The sequence below is a fragment of the Drosophila melanogaster genome, chromosome X (assembly GCF_000001215.4).
Source record: "Drosophila melanogaster chromosome X".
Taxonomy (NCBI): domain Eukaryota; kingdom Metazoa; phylum Arthropoda; class Insecta; order Diptera; family Drosophilidae; genus Drosophila; species Drosophila melanogaster.
The window spans coordinates 17148695-17174158 of NC_004354.4; the positions used below are offsets into that span (position 1 = coordinate 17148695).

The 25464-nt window shown below is 42.0% G+C and overlaps 3 protein-coding genes across 9 annotated transcripts in view, besides 1 other annotated feature; 2 read left to right on the forward strand and 1 right to left on the reverse strand.

The window, feature by feature from the left end:
• The first annotated feature begins 306 nt into the window (after window positions 1–306).
• On the forward strand, window positions 307–1953 carry Chchd2 (Coiled-coil-helix-coiled-coil-helix domain containing 2). Of its 2 annotated transcripts, none has more exons than NM_132968.2 (2): window positions 307–489; window positions 1140–1953. In NM_132968.2, the coding sequence occupies exons 1-2, from the start codon at window positions 443–445 to the stop codon at window positions 1603–1605; spliced, it is 513 nt and encodes a 170-aa protein (NP_573196.1). In that variant the 5' UTR covers window positions 307–442; the 3' UTR covers window positions 1606–1953. The 2 variants fall into 2 exon arrangements, with proteins under 2 accessions (NP_573196.1, NP_001285363.1); NM_001298434.1 differs by having other exon boundaries at window positions 337–782.
• Window positions 1954–2536: 583 nt separating this feature from the next.
• xmas lies at window positions 2537–10612 on the reverse strand. 3 transcript variants are annotated; one of them, NM_001370033.1, is made up of 5 exons: window positions 10477–10612; window positions 8879–10412; window positions 6319–8818; window positions 4415–5406; window positions 2537–4235 (listed from the first exon to the last, which is right to left on the reverse strand). In NM_001370033.1, exons 1-5 carry the CDS (start codon window positions 10518–10520, stop codon window positions 3066–3068), a joined length of 6240 nt encoding a protein of 2079 aa, NP_001356948.1. In that variant the 5' UTR covers window positions 10521–10612; the 3' UTR covers window positions 2537–3065. The 3 variants fall into 3 exon arrangements, with proteins under 3 accessions (NP_001356948.1, NP_524773.2, NP_728054.1); NM_080034.3 differs by lacking the exons at window positions 6319–8818; window positions 8879–10412; window positions 10477–10612 and adding an exon at window positions 5738–5898; NM_167558.2 differs by lacking the exons at window positions 2537–4235; window positions 4415–5406 and having other exon boundaries at window positions 5416–8818.
• Window positions 10613–11311: 699 nt separating this feature from the next.
• The window catches only part of baz (bazooka), a 40723-nt gene continuing 26570 nt past the window's right edge, over window positions 11312–25464 (forward strand). For all 4 annotated transcript variants that reach the window (NM_001347807.1, NM_001042818.4, NM_001298436.2 and 1 more), the window contains exon 1: window positions 11312–12497. In NM_001347807.1, the coding sequence (NP_001334669.1) occupies window positions 12378–12497 (120 nt within the window). In that variant the 5' untranslated portion in view covers window positions 11312–12377. The remainder of the gene's footprint in view (window positions 12498–25464) is intronic.
• Window positions 18755–18848: a mobile genetic element.

The following is a 25464-nucleotide window of genomic DNA, read 5'->3' on the forward strand; positions in this document are numbered from 1 at the left end:
CGTAATGCATATATATTTATAACATATAGTTCTTTATTTGATTTTGTAAGTGGAAAAAAATATGTGGTATGTAAAGATTATATATATGGGATATATAAAATACACAAAAATTTTACTATATTACATAGTAAATTTAAGGGTGGTAAAACGTTTTTACACGAATACAATATCCAAATACTTTAGTAAAATATATTTTTAATCATAAGAATTTACCCATATTATTAACTTTTCTGGCACATTCTATATCCGATAGTTTACACCTTATGCCTTAGTATTTTTCGGTATTTTCTCCGGCCACACTGGCAGCAGGCCGAAGTTTCTCGTCCAATTGGGATTATTTCGGAATTTCAGTTACTAGCTCGTCATCAAAACAGCAACAACTGTTGAGAATAAAATTCTTGCGTGAAACCGAATCAATAGAAAAACAAATAAAACAAACAAAATGGTTCGCCGTGGACGTTCAGCCAGTCCCCCGCCCTCCACTCGTCGGTAAGACAGTCGCGAAAAACAAAGAAAATTCGGGGGAAATTGGATAAAGCGCCGGCAGGAAATTCATTTCGTAATCACCGACCAATCAATCGGATGATCTGGCTTTATCTCATGGACAGAATTTCACTTCCGCCGCTTTTTCCGGCCCCCGAAATGGGTTAAGGTTACGTAACCTTAAAAATAAGAGGATTCCCAATAACATGGGATGTTTTATTGGTGCTGTCCTCCTAGCGGAAGACCCGCTAAATCTGGCTACTTATTCAATTACGAAAGTGCTCATAAAATCCATTTTTGTAAGAAATTTACTAAATTTATTGTTCTATGTAAATATATATATATATCCCAGGCCATTGATTTATTAAATTAAAAACATCACATGTTTTTATTTTGCGTTAAAAAAGTAAAATATTCAAATGTTTATACAATTTGGCTTATTATAAAGAAAACAAGAATTTGCATAGGAATATAAAAATATTACCTACTTTTGCAGTAGATATAAAATAAAGTCCTTTAAAAATCCTAGGAATTAGTTAAATTTGTATAGTTCATTGTTTTCAACACAAAGACCCTTCAATTTCGTCACGGAATGATCAACGACACTCCAGAGCAAAGTCCACAATAACAACTGATTGCTTCTGTTTTCCCAACAGCACCGCACCTGTGCAGGCCCGTGCCCCCGCCCCGGCCCCGGCTCCTGTCCAGACACGTGCCCCAGCACCGGCCGCCTCTGCCCCTGTTCCGGCGCCCATGAGCGCTCCTCCCAGTGCCGTCGGCATGCCGGCACCGCAGCAGCCATCGATGTTCCAGCAGATGGCCGCCACCGCTGGAGGCGTGGCCGTGGGCTCAGCCATTGGACACACCGTGGGTCATGGATTGACCTCGCTGTTCAGCGGATCTGGCGACAAGGAGGCCGCTGCTCCCGCTCCGGCGGCAGCCGCTCCTGCCCCCCAGCAGCCATACTACGCCCAGCAGCAGCAGCCCAATGAGCCGCAGGGAGCCTGCGCCTGGGAGCTCAAACAGTTCATCCAGTGCGCCCAGGGTCAGGCGGATCTTACCCTCTGCGAGGGATTCAACGAGGCGCTGCGGCAGTGCAAGCAGAGCCACCATCTCCAGTAGAGGGCCCAGCTCCGGTAGAATATCATCTGGCCAAGCACCGGCGGATGAACGCAGCCGGATGAACCCATCGGATGAACACCTCCGGATGAACTCTGTCCTATCCCTTCGTTTAGTTCTTAATTGTTTAATTGCAAGCATCTGAAAGAAAGCATTGTTTAATTGTAGTGCAAAATGAAATGTTAAATAGAAAATCCCGTTGGCAGCCCAAAACCCTTTCCAAAAAAAAACACAAACAAACAAAACAAAAAAGAAACCAAACCCCACGGGTTGTCAATGTGGGCCAAAACAAAACGAAGTTTCCAAGAGTTTTTATTGTTTAAAATATAAATATATGCATAAGTTAATATCAAGTTATAATTGTTGTCTAAACAAGGAGCCAAGAAAATCTTTGAAATATTCATTTTTCAAGAAGCTTCTAGAAAAAATGCAACTTTCCCTTTTCCTCCTTCTGGAAAATGCAAAATTTGCATTCTATTGTGAAATGTGGCTGCATGCGGTTGCCAAAAATAATTTTGGTGACATTGCACTTCTATAAATAGGAAAATCGATTCATTTCCCTATACATTTGTATGGGAACCCCTTTTCGCCTTTTTCATTGTCACGTGTCTTTCATTTCAGCTTTTCTTGTGTTTTGATTGCAATGCGCTTTGTTTTGTTGAAATTAGGTGGTAAACAAATGGGAAATATGATAAACATGTTTACCTACTTGCTGTTTAGTTATAAATGAAGGGTTATATAGCATATATATTCTATTATATGCTATACACATACAGATGTACATATTCATGGTTAAACGAGCGATTAGTCATAGATCTTATTAATGGTCTTATGAAATATTTGCCGTGGAAACGTAATTTTGAAAAGTTAAGAACTGTTTAAAAGGTTCCCTAAATTACCACCCAAAAAAATATTATGAACTAATCCCTGCGTTCGAGACATTCATGTTTCCGTTTTTATTCAATAATTTTTACATAGAGTCATCACTGTTCATAATTTTGCAGCGTATTGATTTTTAGGATTAACAATTTTTTTGTAATGGGGCAATACGTATGTAACAACTACAAATTTTTCGACTCTAGTAACACTGATGTCTCCTATTATCGAAAAACAGTGTCTATATATATATATATATAAAAAAAGAAACAAAGAGTTATAAAGAACCATCAAAATGCCAAATGGATGAAAGCTATCGTTTTCGTAGCTTTTTTGAAGATTTTTGGAATTTTCGATTCTGGTCGTTTTCAAATGGTACGATTTTAGGGGATTAGAGTTTTCCGAATTCAAAAAAAAGTCTCCGGGGAGGAGCATCGATCCACCAGGTGTGTATGTGTGTATATATAATGTTGCATATTTGTAGTGTTCACTGCTCAATTTGGAATTCCGCTTCAAATGTGGATTTGCCTTCGATTGTCTGGGTTTTATGGGTAAAAACGGATGATATAAGGGGTCATCATCTATCTTCAGAGCTTTCCGGTCTTTGTGGTCTGCGGGCCAAGACTTTCCCGGGACTTTTTCTTGTGCAGCACGCTGGGCACCTGAACCTTTGGACTGACCACCGGTTGCTTGGGTGGCTTCACCTTCTTGGATGATCCCGCCGCCGCGGCGGAGCTGCGCTTGGCCAGGAAGTAACCGTCCGTCTTGTCCTTGGTGATGCACTTCTTGCCGGGATATGCTCTCCTGCGATAGGGGGTGATCGCGTCGTACATTTTGCTTCTGACCACATACGCCTGCTTCCAGCTTGAGGCCACCTCCTTCTCTTTGATGCGTGGCTTGTCGAGATCCTTGAAGGGATCGGCCGCCTTGCTAATGTCCGCTTTGCTGGTCACATGAGGCAGTTTCTGGCTCGCCACTCTGTGGTAGTCAGTGGCCGATGATGGGGACTTCGGTTCGGATCTGGGCTTGGCTTGGGCCTTGACGATGGCCTCCAGGGTGGAGGTATTCCTCACCAGGCGCCGCTGGTAGGCGTGCTCTTTGGAAGGCATACCCACCAAATTTGACTTTTTGGCAGGCACTTTCCGTCCATTGTGGTCCCAGGTGGCGGCACTCTGACGGATCACAGTGATTAGCGATGGCTTGACCACATCCTCCACAAGACGCGGTCGCTTGGCGCCATCCCTACGATGCAGCGTTGTCACCGGCTGGCGGGGCGACTCCTTTACCTCCAGATTGACCGCAAGGATGAGGGAATTTGGCCTGACGGGATGCAGGTGGATGAACTGCTCGCGACGCAGCGATACATAGCACTTTCCCTGCTCGAGGAGCTGTCGTGTGGGTGCATTGGGTTGATAGCCAATCCGAAAGGAGTCCTCTGGCTTTGACACGGCCAGAAGATCGGCCAGATGCTGTTTGAGCAATGCCCGCTCTGGAGCTCTTTTGGACATCTTTTGGCCGCCTCCGTGGTGACGATGGTGGGTATCCTGGTCCTCCGTCTCCTCTGCTTGCACTGCGTTCACTGTCCGCCTGGGTCTGTAGACCAGCTTCTTGGTGATCAGCCTATGGTGCTTGTTCCGCGCCTCCTGGGCCATCATAACCGCCGACTTGGCCGCCCTGATCCTAGGCATTCGTACCTTATTGCTGTTGGTCACCTCGGTGCGATGCCACGGTGATCTCTTCTTTTGCTCCCAAACCATCTGAAAGGATACGAGATATGGAATATACAATACACACTAACCATCCTAAATATATATATATATATATAATCCTAAAATATTTATATAGCGGAAAGGTTACCCAAATCTGCACTTTCGGAATCCGAATGTGAGATGTGATATACCTAATAAATGTTTTTGGATAATGCATGAACTGCTACCTGGCATCTCTCCTGGCCATCCGGCATGCTCCTGGCGCTGGCCTTGTGACTGGCGTGACGCAGGTGCTCCTGCTCGCCGGGTTGGCCCTGGAAGACGGGCACTGGCTGGTGATTGGACGATCTCCGCCAGCCTTCGAGCTCGGAAACGACGTGATACCTCTTGGCGCCGGAACGACGGCTGCGATATCTTCTGTGATTCCCGCTGAACCAGGTTTGTGTCGTCATCCGAACGGATGGCTGCGTCTTCATCTGCTGCTCGAGATTCAGCAGTTGGCGATCCCGGTCGGTGACACTGGTGGTTTGCCACTTGGTGGCCAGTTCGGGTGTCATCAGTTCGCTGGGTACGTAGGCCTGTCGATGTCCCCTATTCTCCTCCTCCCGCTCGGAGTAGTCCTGCTCTCCCATCGGCAGATAAAACTCCGAGCACTCGTTGCGTAGACGACTGCCATCCTTTCGCCTCTGGAGCTGATGCTCCTCTTCCTCGCTCTGCTCTTTGGTAATCCTCAGCTGGGGGACTGCCCGGCGTTCCACCTCCTCGTCCTCCTCGGCAGGACGCAGTCGAGGTACATAGTGACGCTTGCTGAGCACACCGGTCCACAAATTCGACGAGGGCAGGAGCAGCGGTCGCATCGAGGACTGACGCCAAATGAGCAATTCGCGTCCATGCAGCGTTTTGGGCGCATAACGCGTCTTCACCGACAGGACGCAGCTGGTCAATCCCGCATGCTCACCCTTCTTCGCCAGGCAGCGACTTAGGAAGCTGATGCTTTGGACGGGCAGTTTGCGGGCGTGGCGGGTGCTGTGGTTAACATGTGGCCGCCACTGGTGACGGGTGCTCGCATCCTTGCGATCGATCAGCGACGTTAGGTTCGGCGTCCACTGGTACTTCACCTGATCGGCCTCCACCATCTGCGCCACCAGCCTACAAACCGCACTGCTCTTCCCCTGGTAATCACTTCGGGCAGCCTTTAGCGCCGATACCAAGCTGGACACTTGAACGTATTTAGGATTATTAGTTAATCTTTATTAAGTTGGAAAATTGTTTAAGATAAAATAATTGGCTGAGTGAGCTAACAAGGCTTATATGCATATATATATATATAGCTAATAATATGGTTATTATAATAAAAAAAAAATAATTTTAAAAAGTTAGCTGTGGGCTTTGAAGGTAAAGTTAATATAGAACCTAATAAGCTAAAAAGTATCTTAATCCTTATCGTTCCTAAAATGACCTCCTACTGCAATTACGTGCTCCAATGGCAGAACACAGCCACATTTACCTATCTGCCACTGGCCAGATCCTCTCCAGACTTACGCACTCACCCTTAAGAGGCCGCAGTTGGCATTCTGTCTGAGCCACTAAGCTCTTCATGTTCCAGGCAAATCCTTTTGTGTGGTTTTGAATGTAGAAAAAAACCTTAAAACAAAATAAAAAAAAAAACGGAAACACAAATATTTTGGATAAATGGATGCTATCGCCTCGGAGCTGTTTAGTTGACTGAAGGGTGACAAGTGCTGTCAGTTCGGAGTTCAGGGCCCACTCAGTGCTAACGATACTCTACACACAGGATGCTATCGGATTATGGTCCAGAAAATATATATATATTGCAGAGCTCGCAGAATTACTTTTTTAGCTTAAGCTACCACACACATGGCCTTGTGTTCGATTGTCTCGCTCTTTTTGGCGTTCGCCACATTGTTGCACTTAAGATTACTCGACTTTGATCTAAAATAACCTAATCTAGATGCAGTTTAAGATCTAGCGTTGTCTCATGTTACAATTGACAATATAATGCTTAACCACATATATTAAAACTACACTTAACATTTATATGATACAAATAAGAGAATAACTACAGCAGAACGTGACTACTTGGATTTGGACCGCTTGCGCTTGTGCTTACTGGCATGTTTGTGGTCCGATGCGTCTCTCCTCTTCCTCGACTTATGTGACCTGTTGAGCTCGCGCAGGGTGTGACGCTCATCCTGACGCTGGTGAAACCTCTTCAGAACAGCCTCAGCCTTGCTCGTAATCTCGTCGAAATCCAGTTGTTGCACCTCCGCTTGTGATGATGGCTGCTTCTCCAGCATCTGGGCATTCTCTTCGGCGGGAACGGGCTCGTAAATCTGAGGCTCACGAAACTCATAGTACCATGCGCTCAGGAAGCGTCTCTTCAGCGTTTTCGTATTGTACACAATTCCTTGGGGCGGATTCCTCTCTTGCCGCAGTATGTATTGCATTCGTTCGCCAGCGAGATATTCCACAAAGTTCAAGTAGTCATCCGTGTCGTATTGCAGAATTTTAATGGCCTGGAGGGCGATCTGTTCCACGCAGTCTTCCTGCTGACTTATCTGCGCGTAGTCCAACACCCACTGGCATTGGGCTTCGGCCAGGGATGAAGACCTCGGCAGTACCGGCATCTTTGGAAGTTTACAGCGCTCCAAAAGCTGGACAATACGCTGACGTCGCTCGGGCAAGTGCCAACCGGGTTCAAAGTGCTCCAAGCGATTGGTGTTTAGTGATGATTCGATGGGCAGTGGCTGCACAAAGACACGCAGCTCCTCGGGAAACTGGGGCCAGTCGCTTAAATCCTCGCCGGCTACCAATTGCAGGCGGTGCACTGCCTCGTTAAAAAGGTCCACACAACGCTGTGGATTCAGCTGAGTGTCGCTTCTAATGGCCGTATCGTGCTCAGCGGCGTATTTTAGGCGGCGAAATAGTTCCGATCCCAGATTAACGAGCAAATACTCGCGGGTCTCCACTTGGTGAAGATGTCCAACACGTTTCCTTTCCGTGGCTTTGGCCAAAAACTTTACAGCCGATTCCAGTGCAATCATTAAGCGCTGGCGGTTGTTTCCAGATTTTCGCAAACGAAAGATGTTAAATGAGCGCAGACATAGTTCCTGGAGAGGAATATCAGGTTGAACAAAGGCGGTATTAGCTGGATGCTGAACAATTACAGCCACATCATGACAGCGGCTTGCTTGCAGCAATGGTTTCAAGCGATCCGGCAGTAAACGAATGTCATCCAGCCCGATTAAGCAAATAATACCATTGGCTTCGGCCAGGTCGGTGGCTTTCCAGTCGTGGTCATCATCTCGGATCTTCATCACACTCAAGCCAATACCCTGAGAGAAGCCTCTGATGTAGCCTCCATCCACAAAACGAGCATCCGGCGACTGTGGCTGCTGCAGTAGTCCCCTATCCAAATCGCAGTTCAACTGGAGACCCTCCTGGCCGCCGGACAGGCTTATCAATAGCTTGTAGAAGCGTCTAGCTCCTGGTTGCGCTACCGGCAGACACTTGTCCAAAACGTGCCACAGATCCAGTTTCAGCCAACTATGCTCCTCCAGGCCAGCCAGAAGTTTGCCATAATCGCAGGGCTCGCCAAGTCGATAGCGTCTGCTTAGACGCAGTGAATCTTCCATGCTTCGTTTGTTCACCACTCCTTCGGGGTTTTCGGCTCCAAAACTTAAAGGCAGTTGGTTAAATAGCGTGTCCTTCTCCTGTTGCGTTCGCCGATATTTCCGCCATCGTCTGATGCACACCCTCATGACGCCTAGTTCGTAGATGGATTGCTCCATCTGCCGCTCGACGAGATCGCGTGTTATTGAGTCCAGCATGGATTCGTAGGAACGGCAAGCCCGACTATGCGACATAAACTCGCTTTGGCAAATCTCCGCGAGGGTGTCCTGGAATATTTCCTGATACAACTCCAAAGTCCTGGTCTGTTTGTGGGCCTCCCTTTCCTGCTGCTGCACAAAAAACAACTGTTCCAGTTTCAGTTGCCTCTCTTTTTCCAGCTGAAGTTTCTCCTGCTCCCGCTGGCGTTGTTCCTCCAGTTCCTGCTGCTGGCGACGCTGCTGCTCCTGGCGTTCCCTGAGTTTCTGCTGACGCACTCGCTCAGCCTCGGCCACTTTGGCCTCGTGAATAGCCATTAGCTCAGCTTCCCGCTTCTTTGCAGCGGCAATGGCTACTTGGAGGGCCTGATGCTTGGCCTCTTCTTGTGCCCGTCGCTGCTGTGTAGCCGGAGCTTGTTCCTGGAACTCCTGAGCACGTGATTTGGGAAGAACAAAACTGAATCCATCGATGGAGGAGGCTGGCGGAACAGCAGCCGCAGCAAATACTCCAAACCCTGCTGCCGTTCCGTCGGGTTGCATGGGCACCTTAAACAAAGTATCGCTATGTTTTGAGACTGCTGGTGGCTGCGAAGGCATTTGTGGCTGCATCTCCTCTTGCTGCATGCCAGCCAGCTGATCCTTGGCCGTCCATGCAATGCTCTTAAGCATTCCATAATCGTCGAAGCTATTGTGCGGTCGGTGATTGAGGTAGAGGTCTCGTGGTGGTAAAGGTTCCCCACTGACGACTTCGCCCACGCTCTTCACGCGTTTCACTTCCACCAACTGGAAGTGGATAATAAAAATCAAATTAATAAAACAAAAAAAAGAAAACCATTTACTTACCTCATACTGTCGCGGCAGCTTGTACTCCGTCTCCACCGTGTGCATTCTGCTTAGCACAACTCTGCCCGCCTCGTTGATCTGCAGGCCATAGTGTTGGACAAAATCCGCCGCCTCCTGTTCGCTGGCAAAGCTCAGCAGCTCGGCGATGTAGCTGAGAGGCAGCGAAGACACCTCATCCTTCCGCGGAGACCTATACGCCTGGATCAGACGATGCAACCCCAGCACGCGCAGTCGCGTAAAGTAATTGACTAGGATGCAGGCACTCAGGTAGCTGGTATCCTTGTCAGCCAGCAGCTGAAAGAACCGCACAAAATTCGTGTCCTGCAGGGCCAAGTAGAACTGAATGGCTTGACGCACTTCGGGACAACTCTGCAGTTCCGCGGGCAGCTGACCGATGTCCCAGAGAAAGTTGGCATCGGCCAGATTGAGCAACACAATGTAGCCCCGGAATTCCGCCTCTTTGGGACATGGAACGCCCTTAATCCGCAGGTCATGGTACATGTACTTCAGAGTCTGCAGGCATTTGGTTAGATTCTCGGCGTTGATCTTGCTGTCAAAGACGCTGGGATCGGCGTCAACCAGACGGGCGGCGCAATGAATGTGAAACCGGGCGCACTGCTCCACCAGCTTCACAGCGCCCAGAGAGCATAGCTCCTGCTGGGTGATCTCCTTTCGGATGGACCTCGTGCGATCCCAAACGAAGTGGAACCAATCGCCCATATGGCTTTGCGGATCCTGGCGCTCGCTAATGTCCATGATCTCATGCATTAGATAGCTCATGGTCATGTGCAGGGCAGTCTCATTGCGCAGTTCATGCGGCAGTGGCGTCTCCTGGTCGGCACTGCTGCGCGAGTACTGCTTCAGGGCTCTTTCGTGACAGATTAGCTCATCGGAGCCCGGTTGTAGTTCATAGTAGGCTACCTGGCGCTGGAATTCTCTCAGCACGCGCTCCTTTTCCGGACACATATCGGCGCAGTGACCCTGGGTGGCACCGGACAGCTTGTGTTGCGTTCGGTTCAACCGGAGCAGCTTATCGCGGGCATCCAGCACGCTGAACTTCTCCTCGCTTGTATGGGCGGGTCTGCGCATCATGTTCTCAAGATCCCTGAGCTGGGCAGGCGTACGATCTCTGCTCACCGGCGCCGTTGCGGGCCCAACTGGTATGGCAGGCAGCATTGAACTGCCACCGCTACCACTGCTGCCATTTTGTGGTTTTTTTATCGGCTTGCCCGACCCATACTCATTGCGCCAGCCCGACTGCAGTGCACTCAACTCCGCCTGAATGTCAGGATCCACCCACTCCTCCGTTTTCTGTGCCGGCGCCGTCTCGTTATCAGCATAGGATATATCAAACAGGTGACCCTGAAAGCTGGCGCCATCGAGAAGCGCCCGCGCCGCCTCGTCCTCGCTGGCATAGCTTACGGTGCAGGTCATTCGCCGCGGACGCAGGACGAAGTTTACGAGGGTTCCAAAACGTCCAAAGTGCGAACGCGCCACATATTTGTCCAAAAATAGCTCCGGAATGTTTCTGCATCTGGGGATTCGTATGGAACTATAGTTGACATCGCTCTGCCTTTGATGAACGAACTTTTACTCACAATAATGTCTTGTAGTTGTAGCCGCCGGGACGGGGTTCTGCCATCGATCGAATATAGTTTAAGGTTTTTAGTTTCTTTTTTAGCTGAATGAGAGCGAATGTGTGCTTTGTTGTTACAATATTGCCGTCAAGCGATTGCCGGTAATCGATAACGCAAATCTGAAAATGGCGCGAAAAAAATACCGCAATGGCTATCCCACCCACACAATATCGTTCAGGTTTAATTGAAAATTTTAATGTTTTACATTCGAGATGAATGTATTTGCCTAATAAATAAAATGTTAACAGGAGTTGGTAAACATATATTCTTAGGAAATTAGGAAATGCTTGGGGCGTTCCTTAAACTGTTGAATGAAATCGAACATCTTCTTATATTATCTTATATATATATGAATATATATATAGGTGTAGCAATCTTTTTAAGTTCTTTTTATTCTCTTTTAAGCTCTCGATTCAAACTCCTCGATCTTGATAACACTATCTGTCGTTCTTAGGACTATACAATTAATCCTATCGAAATTGGTTGTTCCTAGTATTTTATATTTATACATAGCTTACATAAGAAATATTTTCATCTTTACACTTTAATATTTTAAGACGATTAATTACCTCTTAATCAATATCTCTATTTAATAGGCTGACTTATATAAAGCAATGCAAATTCAATAAAACTTATTGCAGAATTAGATGGCATTTAGCCCAATCCCTGATTTTAAAATAAGCGGGAGATAACGAGCAGTAGTGTGACCGCCCAGTAAAGTATAACCAAATACCGCGAAGAAGCCAAGCTGCTGTTCCGATAGTATCGATGAGCCTGCCATCCCCAGAATTTTGGTCATTTGTTGTTGCTCGCCAGGGCGAATTCGAACTCGAAGCGCAGTAATCAACGCGCTGCTCGTGGATTTTTTTTGCATTTTTTTGAGTTCAAATAGTTCGTTAATAAGAGTGGCGGTCAACGATACTATTCCACTTGCAATCGAAATATGAATAGTTGAAAGTGATAAACAACAAGAAAGAAGCGACGCCAACGGGCGAAAAAGGAGATAACCGAAAACGAAAAACACGACAAAAGCAACGTTAAAAGAGAGTAACAGAAAAGATATAAAAACGATGATCGAACCGTAAATTTAAAACCATGCAATCTACAGCGCATAATATATAATAATTTGACCAAAACAAATGCCAAGTTTGCGAGCGAGAGCGAAGAACGTTAAAAAAAGAAGTAAATAAATGATCTTGGCCCGCTGTTTGTTGTTCTTGTTATTATGGTTGCCGTTGTTGTAACTCGTTTTTTTTAATGCGCGCGTGTATGAATCACACAAACACAACAAAACAAACAATAACAACGATGCCTTACGGTGAAATATGCTAAGTAAATAGCAAAAGAGAGTTCCAGTTTCCAGAGAGCGACAGAGAGGGAGAGCGCGCGAGAGCGACTACAAGTACATACTGGAAAGCGATCCCGATCCTTTTTCCAGGCACGCAGCCATCTCGCTCGCACCCATGCCGCCCTAGACCAACTTTTGTTGCAGCTGCCTAACAACCAACAATACAGCAACAACAAGCGCACTGTGCACGCGAAAGGAGCAACAAGGATGGCGATAGCTGGAAAGCGACGACGATGATGATGATGCGGTCGTAACAACAACAGCAACAAGAACAACAAAAAGCTGCTGCAGGCAGACGAGCATAGCGTTAAAAAAAAGTAGCTGCATACAAAATAGTAATAGGAAAAAATCCGAAAAATTCGAGAAAAAAATAAGTTAAAGAAACGATCGCCCAATTTAATCAAGTGCATATATGTGTGTGCAAAATAAAAAGTGCATTGCAGCAGTCAAAAATACATACTTATTATCGCAGATCGAAGACGATAATAGTTATTGTTAACACGAAAAGTACGAAATGAAGGTCACCGTCTGCTTCGGCGACGTTCGCATTCTGGTTCCCTGTGGTTCCGGCGAACTCCTCGTCCGCGATCTCGTCAAGGAGGCCACGCGACGCTACATCAAGGCGGCCGGCAAGGTAAGGGGATATACCTGATATATATGATATAGTATTATAAAGTATTACTTTACCCATCGATAGTAATTTTGATGGATAACACTTCTGGAGTTACGGGAGGTACTATGTAACTGATATAATAAATACATTAATTATAAAGAAGGTTATCTCAAAATATATTATATATACATACAAAGGACATTTACTTCATACATATGTATGACTTATAAAAATACCAATGGATTCCAATATTATACTAATTTTCTTTAATTGTATCATTATTATATTCATACAAAAAAAACCCAATTAACTTAGAATTCTAGACAATAATGTTAGGCCCAATATTATTTATGATTATATTAATGATATACATATAGACAACCGTTATCTCTCCCAATTCGTTTGAATATTTGCATTCAAAAGTATAAAAACTAATAGATATCGTAAAATACCCCGAAGCTCTCAAATATATATTATTATACACAGATAATGGTAGAAACTGGTAAAAAAAAATCAAATGGCTCTTATGGAATAAACAAATACAAATAAATAAAATGATATCTTTTCATGTAGAAATTAGTGCTCCTACATTTATTTATGTTGGTTACCAACCCATTTCAGAAAGTGCTGACAAAATATAATAAAATATTACCATTTTACTTATTACTTATTACTTCTCTGTGACATCCAGTTGAAATGTTGATATGATATGGTTATCGGGGTCATAAACGTTATTAAAAAGAAAAGTGTCGCTAATGAGCGTTATTATAATCGTATATTTGGTTGGCCATTAACTTATAATTATAGGATTTTGTTTCTTAGCATGCACTTTCAATTAGTTAAGTCCGAAGAGTTAAGTTAAGTTTTAAGTTTTGCACACTATTTGAAAAGATTTTGAAAGGAATCTATCAATTGCTACGTATCTTACATACGTATCTTTGTAAGCCATGCCGCGACCGGTAATTGTATCTTTTGACTGTTTTCCTCGAGTGATTCCCGAAAAATACCCTTCGTCATTTCTCCCGCAGTTCCGTAAACAATTTTCTCAAGAGCGGAAACGTTGCACTTGAGAGTGATGTAATTACACGAGAAAAGAACCCAAAAATAAAAAAAAAACTAGAATTAAACCGAACAAGAAAAGGTTCTTCAGCGGCGCTTATCTGGGGAAAAGATATACACACATATAGTACACACATATGGCAGAGATCGAGGCAAAAAGGAACAGGGCCTAGGTAAAATATTTGAATAATGATAAGCCCCTGACGAAGCCATAATAACAAGCTGAAACCCCCCAAAAAAGTGAGTTTCAGAGTGAAAAAAGGCAGAGAGAACAAGGCGCAAGATGATAACAACAACCAACAAATCGGAGAAGAAAGCGAAGAACTCAAACAAGCAACAACAGAGCAGAAGACTCGAATTATAATAAAAGTCAGTCCGGAATCAAAAGAACATTTTTATTTCATTTTGAACTCGCTTGAACCCGATTCCGATCGAGTCAACAGGTAACCCCAAAAAGAAGACGGGAAAAAGGGTCAAGAAATGCACTTTACAGGGCGAGAAATGCCAAGAAGGGAGACCCCTTAATTAATCAGAAATAACATCTGAAATTCGTTGGGGTCCTCTATAATTAATCAAAAGTTCAAGGGAAGGGTACGCCCGATTCCGCCGGAATTTTCCAGGGAAAATTCTGATTCGAAATCAATTTGGGTGTGCGGGGGATACCCTTCTTCCTTTTTTTTATTTTGTTGTTTTTCCCCCCCTTTATTTTCATAATGATTATGAGTTGTGTTTTTCTTTGCTGGCCGAAACGATTAAGTCATAATTTAGATGGGAAGAGCGCCCTGGGAATCTTGAACTTCCTATAAGAAGTTATTATTCTTACAGGAATTTTGTAAATTAAACCATAGTTATATTGGAAAATGTAGCCTATTATTTTATAGAGGTATGTTGGTTGCAGAGCCTGAATAGATTCTTAAGGTAGAAAGTGTAAGGCAATGGAAAGGCCATAATTTGTTTATTGCCGCTGAGAGGAAAAGCTCAACTAATTAGGCGTTTTTCCAAACCACAAATAGTCCGAAACCAAAGTCTTCTTCATTGCATTTCCGGCGAGGATTTGGATTCTCGCGGCGATTGGTGGGGGGTCTGGAAATGGCAATGGGGGGCCTGTGTGCAGACCGATCTGTTGCAACGTGTGTGAATTTTTGTTTGCTTTCATTGTCTGGCCAAAAGACGAAACTGTGTCAGCTGCAATTAAGTGCAAGAGCCAAAAGAGAGAAAAGAAAGGGGGAAATGAACAGATCGGAGGGGCTGCAGTGGTGCTACCAACAGATAAGACGCTTTCCATTTCGCGATCACGTGCGCCGTCCAATTGCAGACCAAAAATGCAACCTGCTAATTATGCAATTGCATGCAAATGCAATATAAGTTTCCTACACCAACTTGTATATCAACCCTCTTAGCAGATCCCAAAAGTAGTGTACCACAAATCACTATATTGGGAATATGCTAATATTTTAAAAGTAGAATACTGACGATAGTGCTTCATATAACAATTCCTATTCCTTTACCCCCGATTGTTTACTCATTTTGTTTTTTGCAAGATAAACGAAATCGAATGACTTGCAGCTATGTAGCTGCACTTCAAATTCTTCGGCACATGAGATACTATTGTATTTTTTATATATACTTTTGCTAAACCGAATCCGTATTTTTTTTGCAGCTGTGTGATCGCAGTTTTTAGTTTCTAGTGCTCTGTTTTGCTTTTCGCCTTTCGTTTCATTATCTTCTGCTGCCAACATGTGCAAAACTCACATTGTGTGTGAGGTGTGAAGTGGAATAGGGGGGAAATAGAGCCAGAAAATGAAAAAAAAGTGCAGTGATAGAGTGTTACCAACTGACCTATAGCAATGGAATTTTTTTTCGTCATATGCGGTTCCAAGTGTTAGATAATTGGGTTCTTCACCATACTGTTCCATTGTAACTCGGAATTTAATGAAGGAATATAGATGAAAATTGGTATATGAACTAATTGAATGGGGAAATAGATAATTATGATTGAAAATCATAATCCCATGCAAGCTGTTCCATTGTAACTTGGAAGAAATTAGAAGAATCTAAATTGAGATACGTAATTAAATATTATAATCATGGCTTATCCTCGAAATATCAAAACTCAAAGGGTACACGTGCTGATAAATAATTCGTTTGTGTAAAGCCGTTACATTATTAGTAATGAACTTGAAACTGACTTTTAAGGAGTCAGCTATAATTGTACGAATTTGATACATATGGCAACTCGATTCGCAACCTATTAAATTGCATAAAGAATAGTTTGCCAGTTGGTTTAGGAGCAATATGATATGGCCGCTTTCGATTCCTTTGTTCGAACTGGACTTTAGTGGGCGTTACGTGTTATCAAAGCTCAACTCTGTTGTCGTCTGTTTATTTTGTTTGGCTGGAAAACCAGAGATATGAGTGTACAAAAAATACAGACAAATACAGCGTAACAGACCCAAGATGAAGAAAAAAAAATTCATTGAGCATTTTTCTTGTCGCTGTTGCTGAATTCTTGGCATTAAGCGGCAACAACGGCGGCAGAAAAACCAGTTTTGCACAATTTGTAAATTATTTAGTCATAAAAAAATATATCCAGCTCTCTTCTTTCGCTCTCTCGCTCGCTCCTGTGCTGCCATCTCGCTTGCACATTGTTTGCGGTTAAATTTTTTGATTTTTCTACTCACGCTACTAATTGTTAGCGTATTTTAAGTGCGCTCTAATTGGTTTAAGTCAATAATTACAATGAAAATATGGTAGCAACACCACAATGAGTGGAAAAGCGGAAGGGGCATTATGGGGTTTTATGTTGGGGCCAGGCTTTGACAATGGCAAATAATCGATAAATCCAAGCGTCAAACACCTTGGTCAGTTTCTTTTTATGGCCAATGGAATTTCGTTAGAATTTCGCTGGCATTCGGCTGAACGGCGAAATGTCGGTTGTAGCTATGGACTGAAGGTCGGAAATGTCCGGAATTCCATATAGAAATGAAGTGAAATACGAATAAATGAAGTAATGGGATTTTAATAAAGATTTTAATTCATTCGAAATTTGTTATTACATGTCATGATGCAAAGATAACTCTTCAGAATTTGTATTACAAATATATATAGGAACTAAACTATTTTCTCTTAATTTAGTCAATTTTATTGTTTGGCATTATCATTGTTTCCAACCGCGATCTTTCCCCCTTAACAATGTATATAAAACGTTTTTGCAGCTGTTGGTCGAACAGAAAAATGCAAGCCAATTATGAGAGGCTATGTGAGAGGCCTTCCACCAGGCTGACCAAAAAAAAAAAAGTAGAAACCATTTAAGGTGGACCTTCCGCACGTACACGTACGGTCCACCTCACCCATTCCGTAGATAATCTCCATTGGCATCTGCATTTCCCACTTGCCCATGGGAAACTAAAAGAAAATGTGATCAGAATGAAAAGGGAAAAGGGAGAGAAATCAATTGCATTTTAACTGTTTTCTTTGCGAGAACGTGTTGGTTTAATTAACATTAAAACGTTCGTTCTAAAAATATAATATGTATTTTCAATAAAACTTAATAACTCTCATTAGGAAGTTGCTTGGAGTAGCGAAGTAAAATGCTGACAAAACAAACAACTGCAATCAAAATTCCAGATCGTAAACAAGTCAGTGCAATATAATGAAATGCCTGAGTTCACCAGAACCCCTGCCACTGGCCACGCCCCCAAAACCTTGCCGCCTTTCGTCGGGCGTCAGGTAGCACTGTACTACGTATATCGTATATGTGGTATAGTATGTAGGCTCGAACCCGAACCCAAACCCCTACCCATACCCATACCCAAACTCAGACTCAAACTCGGTAAAACTCGACTCTTGGGGGTTGTGACTGCAGCTATAATAGTTTCTGTTTTGTCGGTTGGCATGACAACAACCTGATTACACGTCTGTACGTTTCTCCATTCTGTATATATACATTTATATGTATATATATATAGTTAGTTATATGGCAAAAACAACAGGCTACAACAAAATAGCAGTTGACTGCGTCATTTTCAATATAGCCAGGCCATAATATCCAAGCCATAGATATGTATTATTATTGCAGTGCATTGTGGGCTGATTCACTTGGCCACGCTACCAAATTGGGAGCGAGAAATTCAATTGAATTATCGTTTCTCCACTCACAATATATCCAGTATTTAGTTTCTAGCTCGATTTGTTTGTAATTGAAATTGGAAATAATTTCAAGTGACACCCACTCACCAGGCGAGATATCGCCGACATGCTTCGCCTACGGGTTCTCCGATTAATTTTATTATTCTACAAACTGCAGCGATCGATCGGATATGGAATTACTATTCCAATTGTCAGTTGGTTTTCCCAGAAGAGAACTAGCTGAATATCGGTTCGATTGCAGAGGGTTCCATGAACTAAAACGATTGGGTTTCAGTTTCAACTGGAAAGGAAATCGAATGTAATCTTTACATTACTGCTGCTTATATAATAATACATACTTTCTTATGTAATACATGGCCACAGTGTTTGATCTCTGCATTAGTCACAAGAATTCGCCGCTGATTTGGAATTTATTTCAGCTTTTGTCTATCGATTTATTGAGCTATTGTTTTTTAACCCCCTTATTTTTCGCGCACTATGTCTCTCGATTGTTTACATTGTATTGCATGCCAAATTGTTTCCCCTTTATGGACACAAAAACTCAAATTTGGATTCAAAAATGGTGCTAAGAAAAGGGGTTACGAGGGAGAAGTCGGGGTGTAAATGGGCATATTTGAGTTACATTTGCATGCCTGGCACGAGTGCACGATTTTTTGATGCCTTTTTGAAAGTAGCTGCGTCGAGTTGCATTCTCTATGAAAGTTCTTTCTCTTTCCTGTCTATAATGTCATCTATATCAATCTGCTTGCATTTGAACTTGTTCTTTAGACTATTAGGGTGGACCAAGCTTTCATTTTAGATGTGATATACGTATATTATTTGAACTCTCCATTTAAAGTACATTTTTTTTTAAGTGTAGCCTAGAATGCACTTTTAGTTATCATATCGTGTAGAATTACAAAGCATTTTATTGCCACACTAATTGAGTATCTATTTTTGGTCACGCACGTGTGTGTGCACCCACCGCCCCATTGCTGCCACGCCCCTGACCTCCGGCCACGCCCCCATTCGTGCCGCCCCCTTCCCTTGTGGGTATTTGTTTTATATACCCGTTACTCGTAGAGTAATATTGAAATTTCTCGTTCACACTTTCAGTTAAGTAGGGGGTATCTGATAGTCGGGGAAGTCGACTATAGCATTCTCCCTCGTTTTTTGCTATTTCGGTGGTTCACTTCCCAATTGCGGGAATGGGTGTGTGCTCCAGATGGGTTTGGTTTGGTGCCGCTTCCGTTTTCATGTACACTTCGGGATGCATTTCAGGATACGAGGGTTAATACCCATTAATGGGTAGCGGGGGAAAAAAGGGAGTAGCAGCTGCTGTTTGCTGTTTGCTGCAACGACGCCTTTCATTGTCAAAACCAACAGGCCAAAGGCAAATTAAATGGTTAATATTATTAGTGGACAAGCTAACGGTGGCGGAAACATCGAAACACACCTAACGAAAATAATGCGATCGACATCTAGCCCACCCATCAACCCCACTCTGACTTTAGCCCATTTTTTTTTATTATTATTATATCATTCGAATTAATGAGAAGTAAAGAGAGTTCAAGGTGGGGAGCACCACTCTACGTCATATTCATGCTTGGTTAGGTCGCCAAGGTGGCTCAAAAGATCATAAAAAAGTAAAATAGAATTGGGAGGTGGCGGTGCGTGTGTGTCGACAAGCTCCATTGAAGGGGAACCCCGGGGTCAAGTGCATAATATTGGTCAAATAGTTCAAGATCAAGCTGAAGTAGTTCAAAAAGATATTACGAAGTAATTGTTTAAGGTTAAATTTATTGCGCCCTAAATTTCCTATGATTTTCCATATATTAATCAAGATGATAACGAAATGAAAAGTATTTTCTAATTTTCTCGAAATTATCACACCGTTTTTTTTTTAACACGTAACCAAACTAAAAGTTAACTGATTATCATTTTCAGATACATTTACATTTCTAATAATTTTATCCAATTTCTCCCATTGGAAAATCTCTTTTTATCCCATAATATTATGAAGTGGTTCCCGTTCCGTGCTTTTTAATAAAATACGAACAACAAAGCACGGCCATTTAGTTTGTGTTTTGTTTATTTATTTCATTTTTTTTTATAATTGGGCTTTGTTCAAACTAGCTTGGTTTTGTTTTGCCATCTACAAAAAAAAAAAAACGTGGCAACAAGATGAAAACAAATAAAGCGACAACGCTTAACAATGCAACGATCTGCTGGTCAGTGGAGCTCGTGTGGGCGTGGCACCTTCCGACCACCGCCGCCGCCCTCTTCCCGGTCTAATTTTTTTTATATATTTTTTTTTTAATTGCACAAAAGCATTTTCTGTGCAGCAACGTGACGTTTTCGGGCAATGAGTAAGCGCGAAATAAACACGGTCTCTAAAACACTGATAAAAACTTTTAAAATAAAAAGGAGATAATAAATAAAACTTATATTCGAAAATGGTGTAAGAAGCAAATTAGAGTACCGAAAATATTAAGTTGGTTAATTTGTAATTCATTTCAGGATTGAATCCATATTTATATTGGTCATTGTTGTAAATGAATTGTTTTGAAATTACCAATACACAAGCATTTCCATTTAAATGCCTTCCATTAATTTTGGCGTGATTCATTGCTCATTATTTTGTATCCTTTCGATCGGACCTCTTTATCGTGTAAATATAGCATGTTGTGTACCATATACCTTACCCCAAAAAGCGTTCAACCGATGGCGATCGCACATGCCTGATATAGGCACGTATCGGAATGTATCTTTGTTGTTTGTTTATTTTTTGCGAGTGTTTGGCAAAGGGGTTGGCTTGGGTCAACTACCCAAACCCGTACCGTAACCATATCCGTGCCCATCGCCAGTCATCGACACTAGCAGCGTCACCATTCATCAGCCATAAAGTACCCACGACTACATTTGAACACACTCGCAAACGGTTGTTTGGTTGGTCAACTTTTGCACTTCATTCCCCGGGTTCTCTTCCATTGCATTCGAATCAATTCCGCTGAATGCCCAGCCAACTCAATCGCCGGGTAACAAAAAACCCAGACGAACTCTATTGCAATTCTCAAGCACTCCATACTCTCGGTTGAGATGAGCACTAGGTTATTCTACTTATAGGTTTCAAACTGACTAAGATTACTAGAAAATAAAAGTTACCAACTGTGAACTGTGAACAATTATTACGAAATGTATATATATTCTATAATACCCGCTTCGTAGGGCATTATCATCATCATCTCGGCAGCTCCTGTGCTTGTTTTCTTAAAGTTTTTATTTCAATTTCAATTTGTGTAATAACCAAAAACGTAAGACTCAAAGCAGAACGTCGCTCACGTTTCGGTGATAAAGACAAAAATGAGCAAGTAGTAGAAATCGACAAAAACCGCATTTTTTTCTCGATGATGCAAAGTAACAAATAATACAAAAAAACCAAGCCTGACTGGCTGGAATGCCGACTGAATTGGCAGCCAACGGTTATTGAGTTCAAAAAAAAGAGGCGAAAAGCTGCGTTTGCCCCGTTTTTTTTTTTTTTTGGGATAGGTCAGTTTTAGTATAGCTTTGGCGGGCAATGAAAGGCGATACTTTTAGAAATCAAATAAACGTAGCCATTCATTTTGGAACAGCTTTTCTTCGGCTCCAATTAATAAACGTTATTGTAGATGTATTTAGACATATGTCAGTCCGAAATTAACATTTGGCCGACTGTGAGTCACAAATTTGTATATTTCCCCCTAAATAAAACTACCTATCGCTTTTATCTCCCTATATTTGTATTTGTCCAGGTGTTTCCTCTATATAAATACAAAAAAAAAAGAGACGTGAAATTTGTACATGATTCATCCAAAGAGAGAAATAAGAGGCACTGCCAAAGAATGTCGATGATGAAGGCCACTTCGCAAAAGGCTGTAAAGATAGTCTAGTCTCGACTTTGGCTTCTTTTGGGTTTTTTATTTTGCTTTTATTTCGTGACCGCTTTTCGTAGGCGCTGCACGTGCAAATGCTTTTGAATGAAAATGAAAAATAGGCAGGAAGGTGAGCCAAACCGCAAAAGGCAACGGCGATAGCTAAAACCCCTTTAAAAGCCCCCGCAATTGGGCCACGCCCAATCCAAATTGCGCACTTGCCTCCCCTACGTGTTTAATTAATTATAGACAGTCGGTGCTCGATAAGGTGAATTTTTTGTTAAGTGAGCAAGCTTGAACTCGCGGTACAGAAAATATATATTTAATATTTTTTATAATATAATATATTATGTACATATATATATATATTTATTATAGTAATTTTGTATTTTACTACTATTTCTGTTTATTGCCATTAAGGTACCACTGTACCTTAAGCGGGGGCGATGCTCTTTGCCCAGCTAGAGAGGGAGAGAGAGAGAGCAACGCCGCTCTTTTTTGCATGCCTGTCGCACATTTTGCTCTCGTATTTGCTCACATGCTCACTGTGTTCTCGCAAAACGAAAGACTGAGGCGACAAACTCGACGACTGGCGGCAAATGGCGGACGAAGAGAAAGAGTCGTTCCAATTGAGCAGGCTATCGCACATTTATTTATGTGCATGTACCTTGTATGTATGGCAATAAAGGTGTGTGTACAATGCACCCACATGCCACAACAATAAAACTAACAACAACTCTGGCTTGGCCTTGAAATTGCTTAGCAACAACAACGCTACTTTTTTGCACGCGCTGACTTTAAGTCGGTGGGCAAATAACAAGGAAACACCAGAAAATCTTCTTTGGCTTGAACAAATTACATTTAATATTAACAAATACATTTATATTATGTTCAGTTTGACTGTAGTGTTCTTTTTCTTTTTCTTTCCAATGGGAATTACCATTCTAATATCAGAAATCCAATCTATAACAAACATACGCTTTTTCCTTATGGTTATCTTCGGAAAAAATTCATTTCAGGGAATTGTTACTCTTGCTTTTCATTCGACATTATTTATGACCAAAAAGCCACCCAAACACTTTCCATTTATTTTTGTGGAATTCAGAGACAAACGCTTCCACTCTGCGCCCCTCATAATTTCTAAGCATTTTTGGGCATTTAATTTCACTTCCATGAACAATAAAAAACTACGAGAAAAGAGTAAATTTAATTTCTATATGAAACCTATTTTTATTTAACCCAAAAAAAAGGAAAGCATAAAAAAGATTTGTCATCGCGCTGTAGTTGCTTTTGTGTATGGTTTATATATTTTCATAGTATTACTTTATTTTTGACTGTGTTTCTTTATGATAATTGTTATTTGTGTTGAAATATTTGTGTATTTTTGTTGGTCTGCGTTGGCCAGCTTATGAAATGATGTGAACTTTTGCACAGGGTTGTCTTGGTTCAGGGTTTCTTGTGGTTGATCATTCCTTTGCGAGTTTTAGGAAGACGGAATTCTAGCCGAAAAATGTGTATTTGCCCACACAGTAACATTATTATGTTTATGATTCCAAAGCACAGAAACCAAGCCCATAAATGTATCTTCTTGTTTTGGTTTAATGTTGTGTCCCCTGTCGTTGGGAAAAATTCCTGGAATCGGGAATCGTTAGACCTGAGGCGGAATTCTCTCATCTATTGCAATGCAGGTCTCTACAATTCACAGATAAAAAGAGGGTGTGCCAGGGAATAATATATCTGTATACGGACATATAAAATGGTGTGGTGTGGGTATGATAGAAAGGGGCTTTGTTGTAGTTCTGTTTGAAGTACGTATTTAAGTGGCATTTAGCATGAAATTGCGATCCTTTTGTTTGCTGGCTGGCATGTCTTGGGTTTGTTTAGTTTCTGAAAAAGGAAGCTTTCATTTAACGCTTTCAACGGTGCTACAGTGGGACCTCTGGAATGGCAGAAATTCTTGAAAAGTCTTATTTAATGTGTATATTGTTGTACCATATCTTAAAAGTTGAAATTCGGCTTATAGTTTGAAAACAGAACGGAGGAACGAAACATAAAGTGACCAAAAATCGTTTTTCCTGGCAATAAACAAATTAGTTTATCTTGTCAGTCCCCATTAACTGTTACTCACTGTACCACCGCGTTCTGTGTCATGCGACACACATGAATGTAAATCTCGACTTACTCTTTTTTCCTTTGTGCGTGTGTGGTGTGTCGTCTCCTTTTTCAATTCCGCAAACAATAAATTATATTGTTTTTGGATACCCCAGCGATATGGAGAATAAGAATAAGAGGAAGCCTTTCTTCATCTTGCATTTCTCCACACGATCTTTGCTTTTGTTTGGCCAGAAGAAGAATAAAGATAATACGAACAGTCAGAAAAAATCCCCCAAAGCGGCATTCAGTTACCAAATACAGTAAGCACTCGTCAATTTAAATAAACTAAATTTTTGTAATATTTTTAAATATTATTTTGGTTAAGAAAAAATTTAATAAATATTAAATATTGATAAAAATGTAATATTTATAAGTAAGTAGAACACTTACTTGCTTTGTATCTTAAAGATACGATTTTATAGTTCACCCTGTTAAAATGAGGATCGGTTTTCTCAGCGCTTTGTTGTTCGGCTTTTTCTTTGTGGTTTTGGTAGGGGACCCAGTTGATGGGATTACCTTACCTTATTCACTTGATTGATTGGATGATTGATTGATTGACTGATTGAGTGAAGTTGCAGCTACATCTCCAACTTTTATCTCAAGCTGGTTTGCCTTGAAATAAATGCGTTTCCGTCGTTTCTTTTCTTTGTCGCTGTCTTGGCTTTTTCATTTTCTTCATCACCTGTTGCCATCTCACTTTCACTCGAATTGACTATCTCTTTCTGCCGTGGCTTTTGCATAACCACGATCGAACGAGCTTTTGTAATGAACTCTGACCCCTGACGACTCCCCTCCCACTTTCATCGCCCCTTAAAACATTTTGATGGCATTGCGGAAATTCACACACATTAAAAATAACAAAAAAAAAGATACAAAAAACTACGCAGGCCAAAATGAAAACAACAATTTAAGCTTGCGCAATATCCGATTGGTTTATTGCTGTCTTGTTTTAGTTTTACAATGTTTTTTCTTAATTTTTTTGTTTTGTTAGCTATAGAGGAAGAAGTGACCCAAACCAAGCCGCTTAGACAATTACAATTAGGAGCGACAACTATTTTCTAGATATTTTTTTCGTTGCCTCTCTGGGTCAGTTTTTGTATTACTTCGATTTGTTTCACTGGCGCTAAGTGACTTGGCTAAAAAGTGGAGGAAAATACAAGATAAGTGCTGTAAATGGGACAAATAATGATGAATCATTAGATCATGTTGCTAATGGGAAGAATTACTCATCAGATAAGTGTTATAAGCTAACCAAAATGCTTTACAACGTTATTCAAAACTTAAAACCAAACTAATGTGTTATAGATCTGCTTTCAATTCACTCATAAGTATTCGGTTAACGTGCCTTGTATATGGCTTAAATTTCATGGGTTTTCCCAGAATTATATCGCCGCATTTCCTAGGTACACATCTCCATTAGTTAAATAGTTTCTCAAACCGAATATCCATCCCCAGCAATCCAGGATACTCGGCACATTTTAAAATTCAGAGCAAGCAGATGCATAAATAAACGTCAGGCAGTCGCTCAAAAATGTCAGGGGTTTGGCTTGGCTTGCCTTGGTTCTTGGGTTTGGTTTGGCTTGGTTTTGGTTTTGGTTTTGGTTTAGTTTTGGTCCTACCCATTCCCGTTCCCATTCCTCTCGAGCTCCCTGGTCGGTGACACTGCCATTCCTCTCACGTTTCCCTCGCTCACTGCGTGTCAAATCAAAGTGCGACTTGAGTGCGGCTCCCCAAAG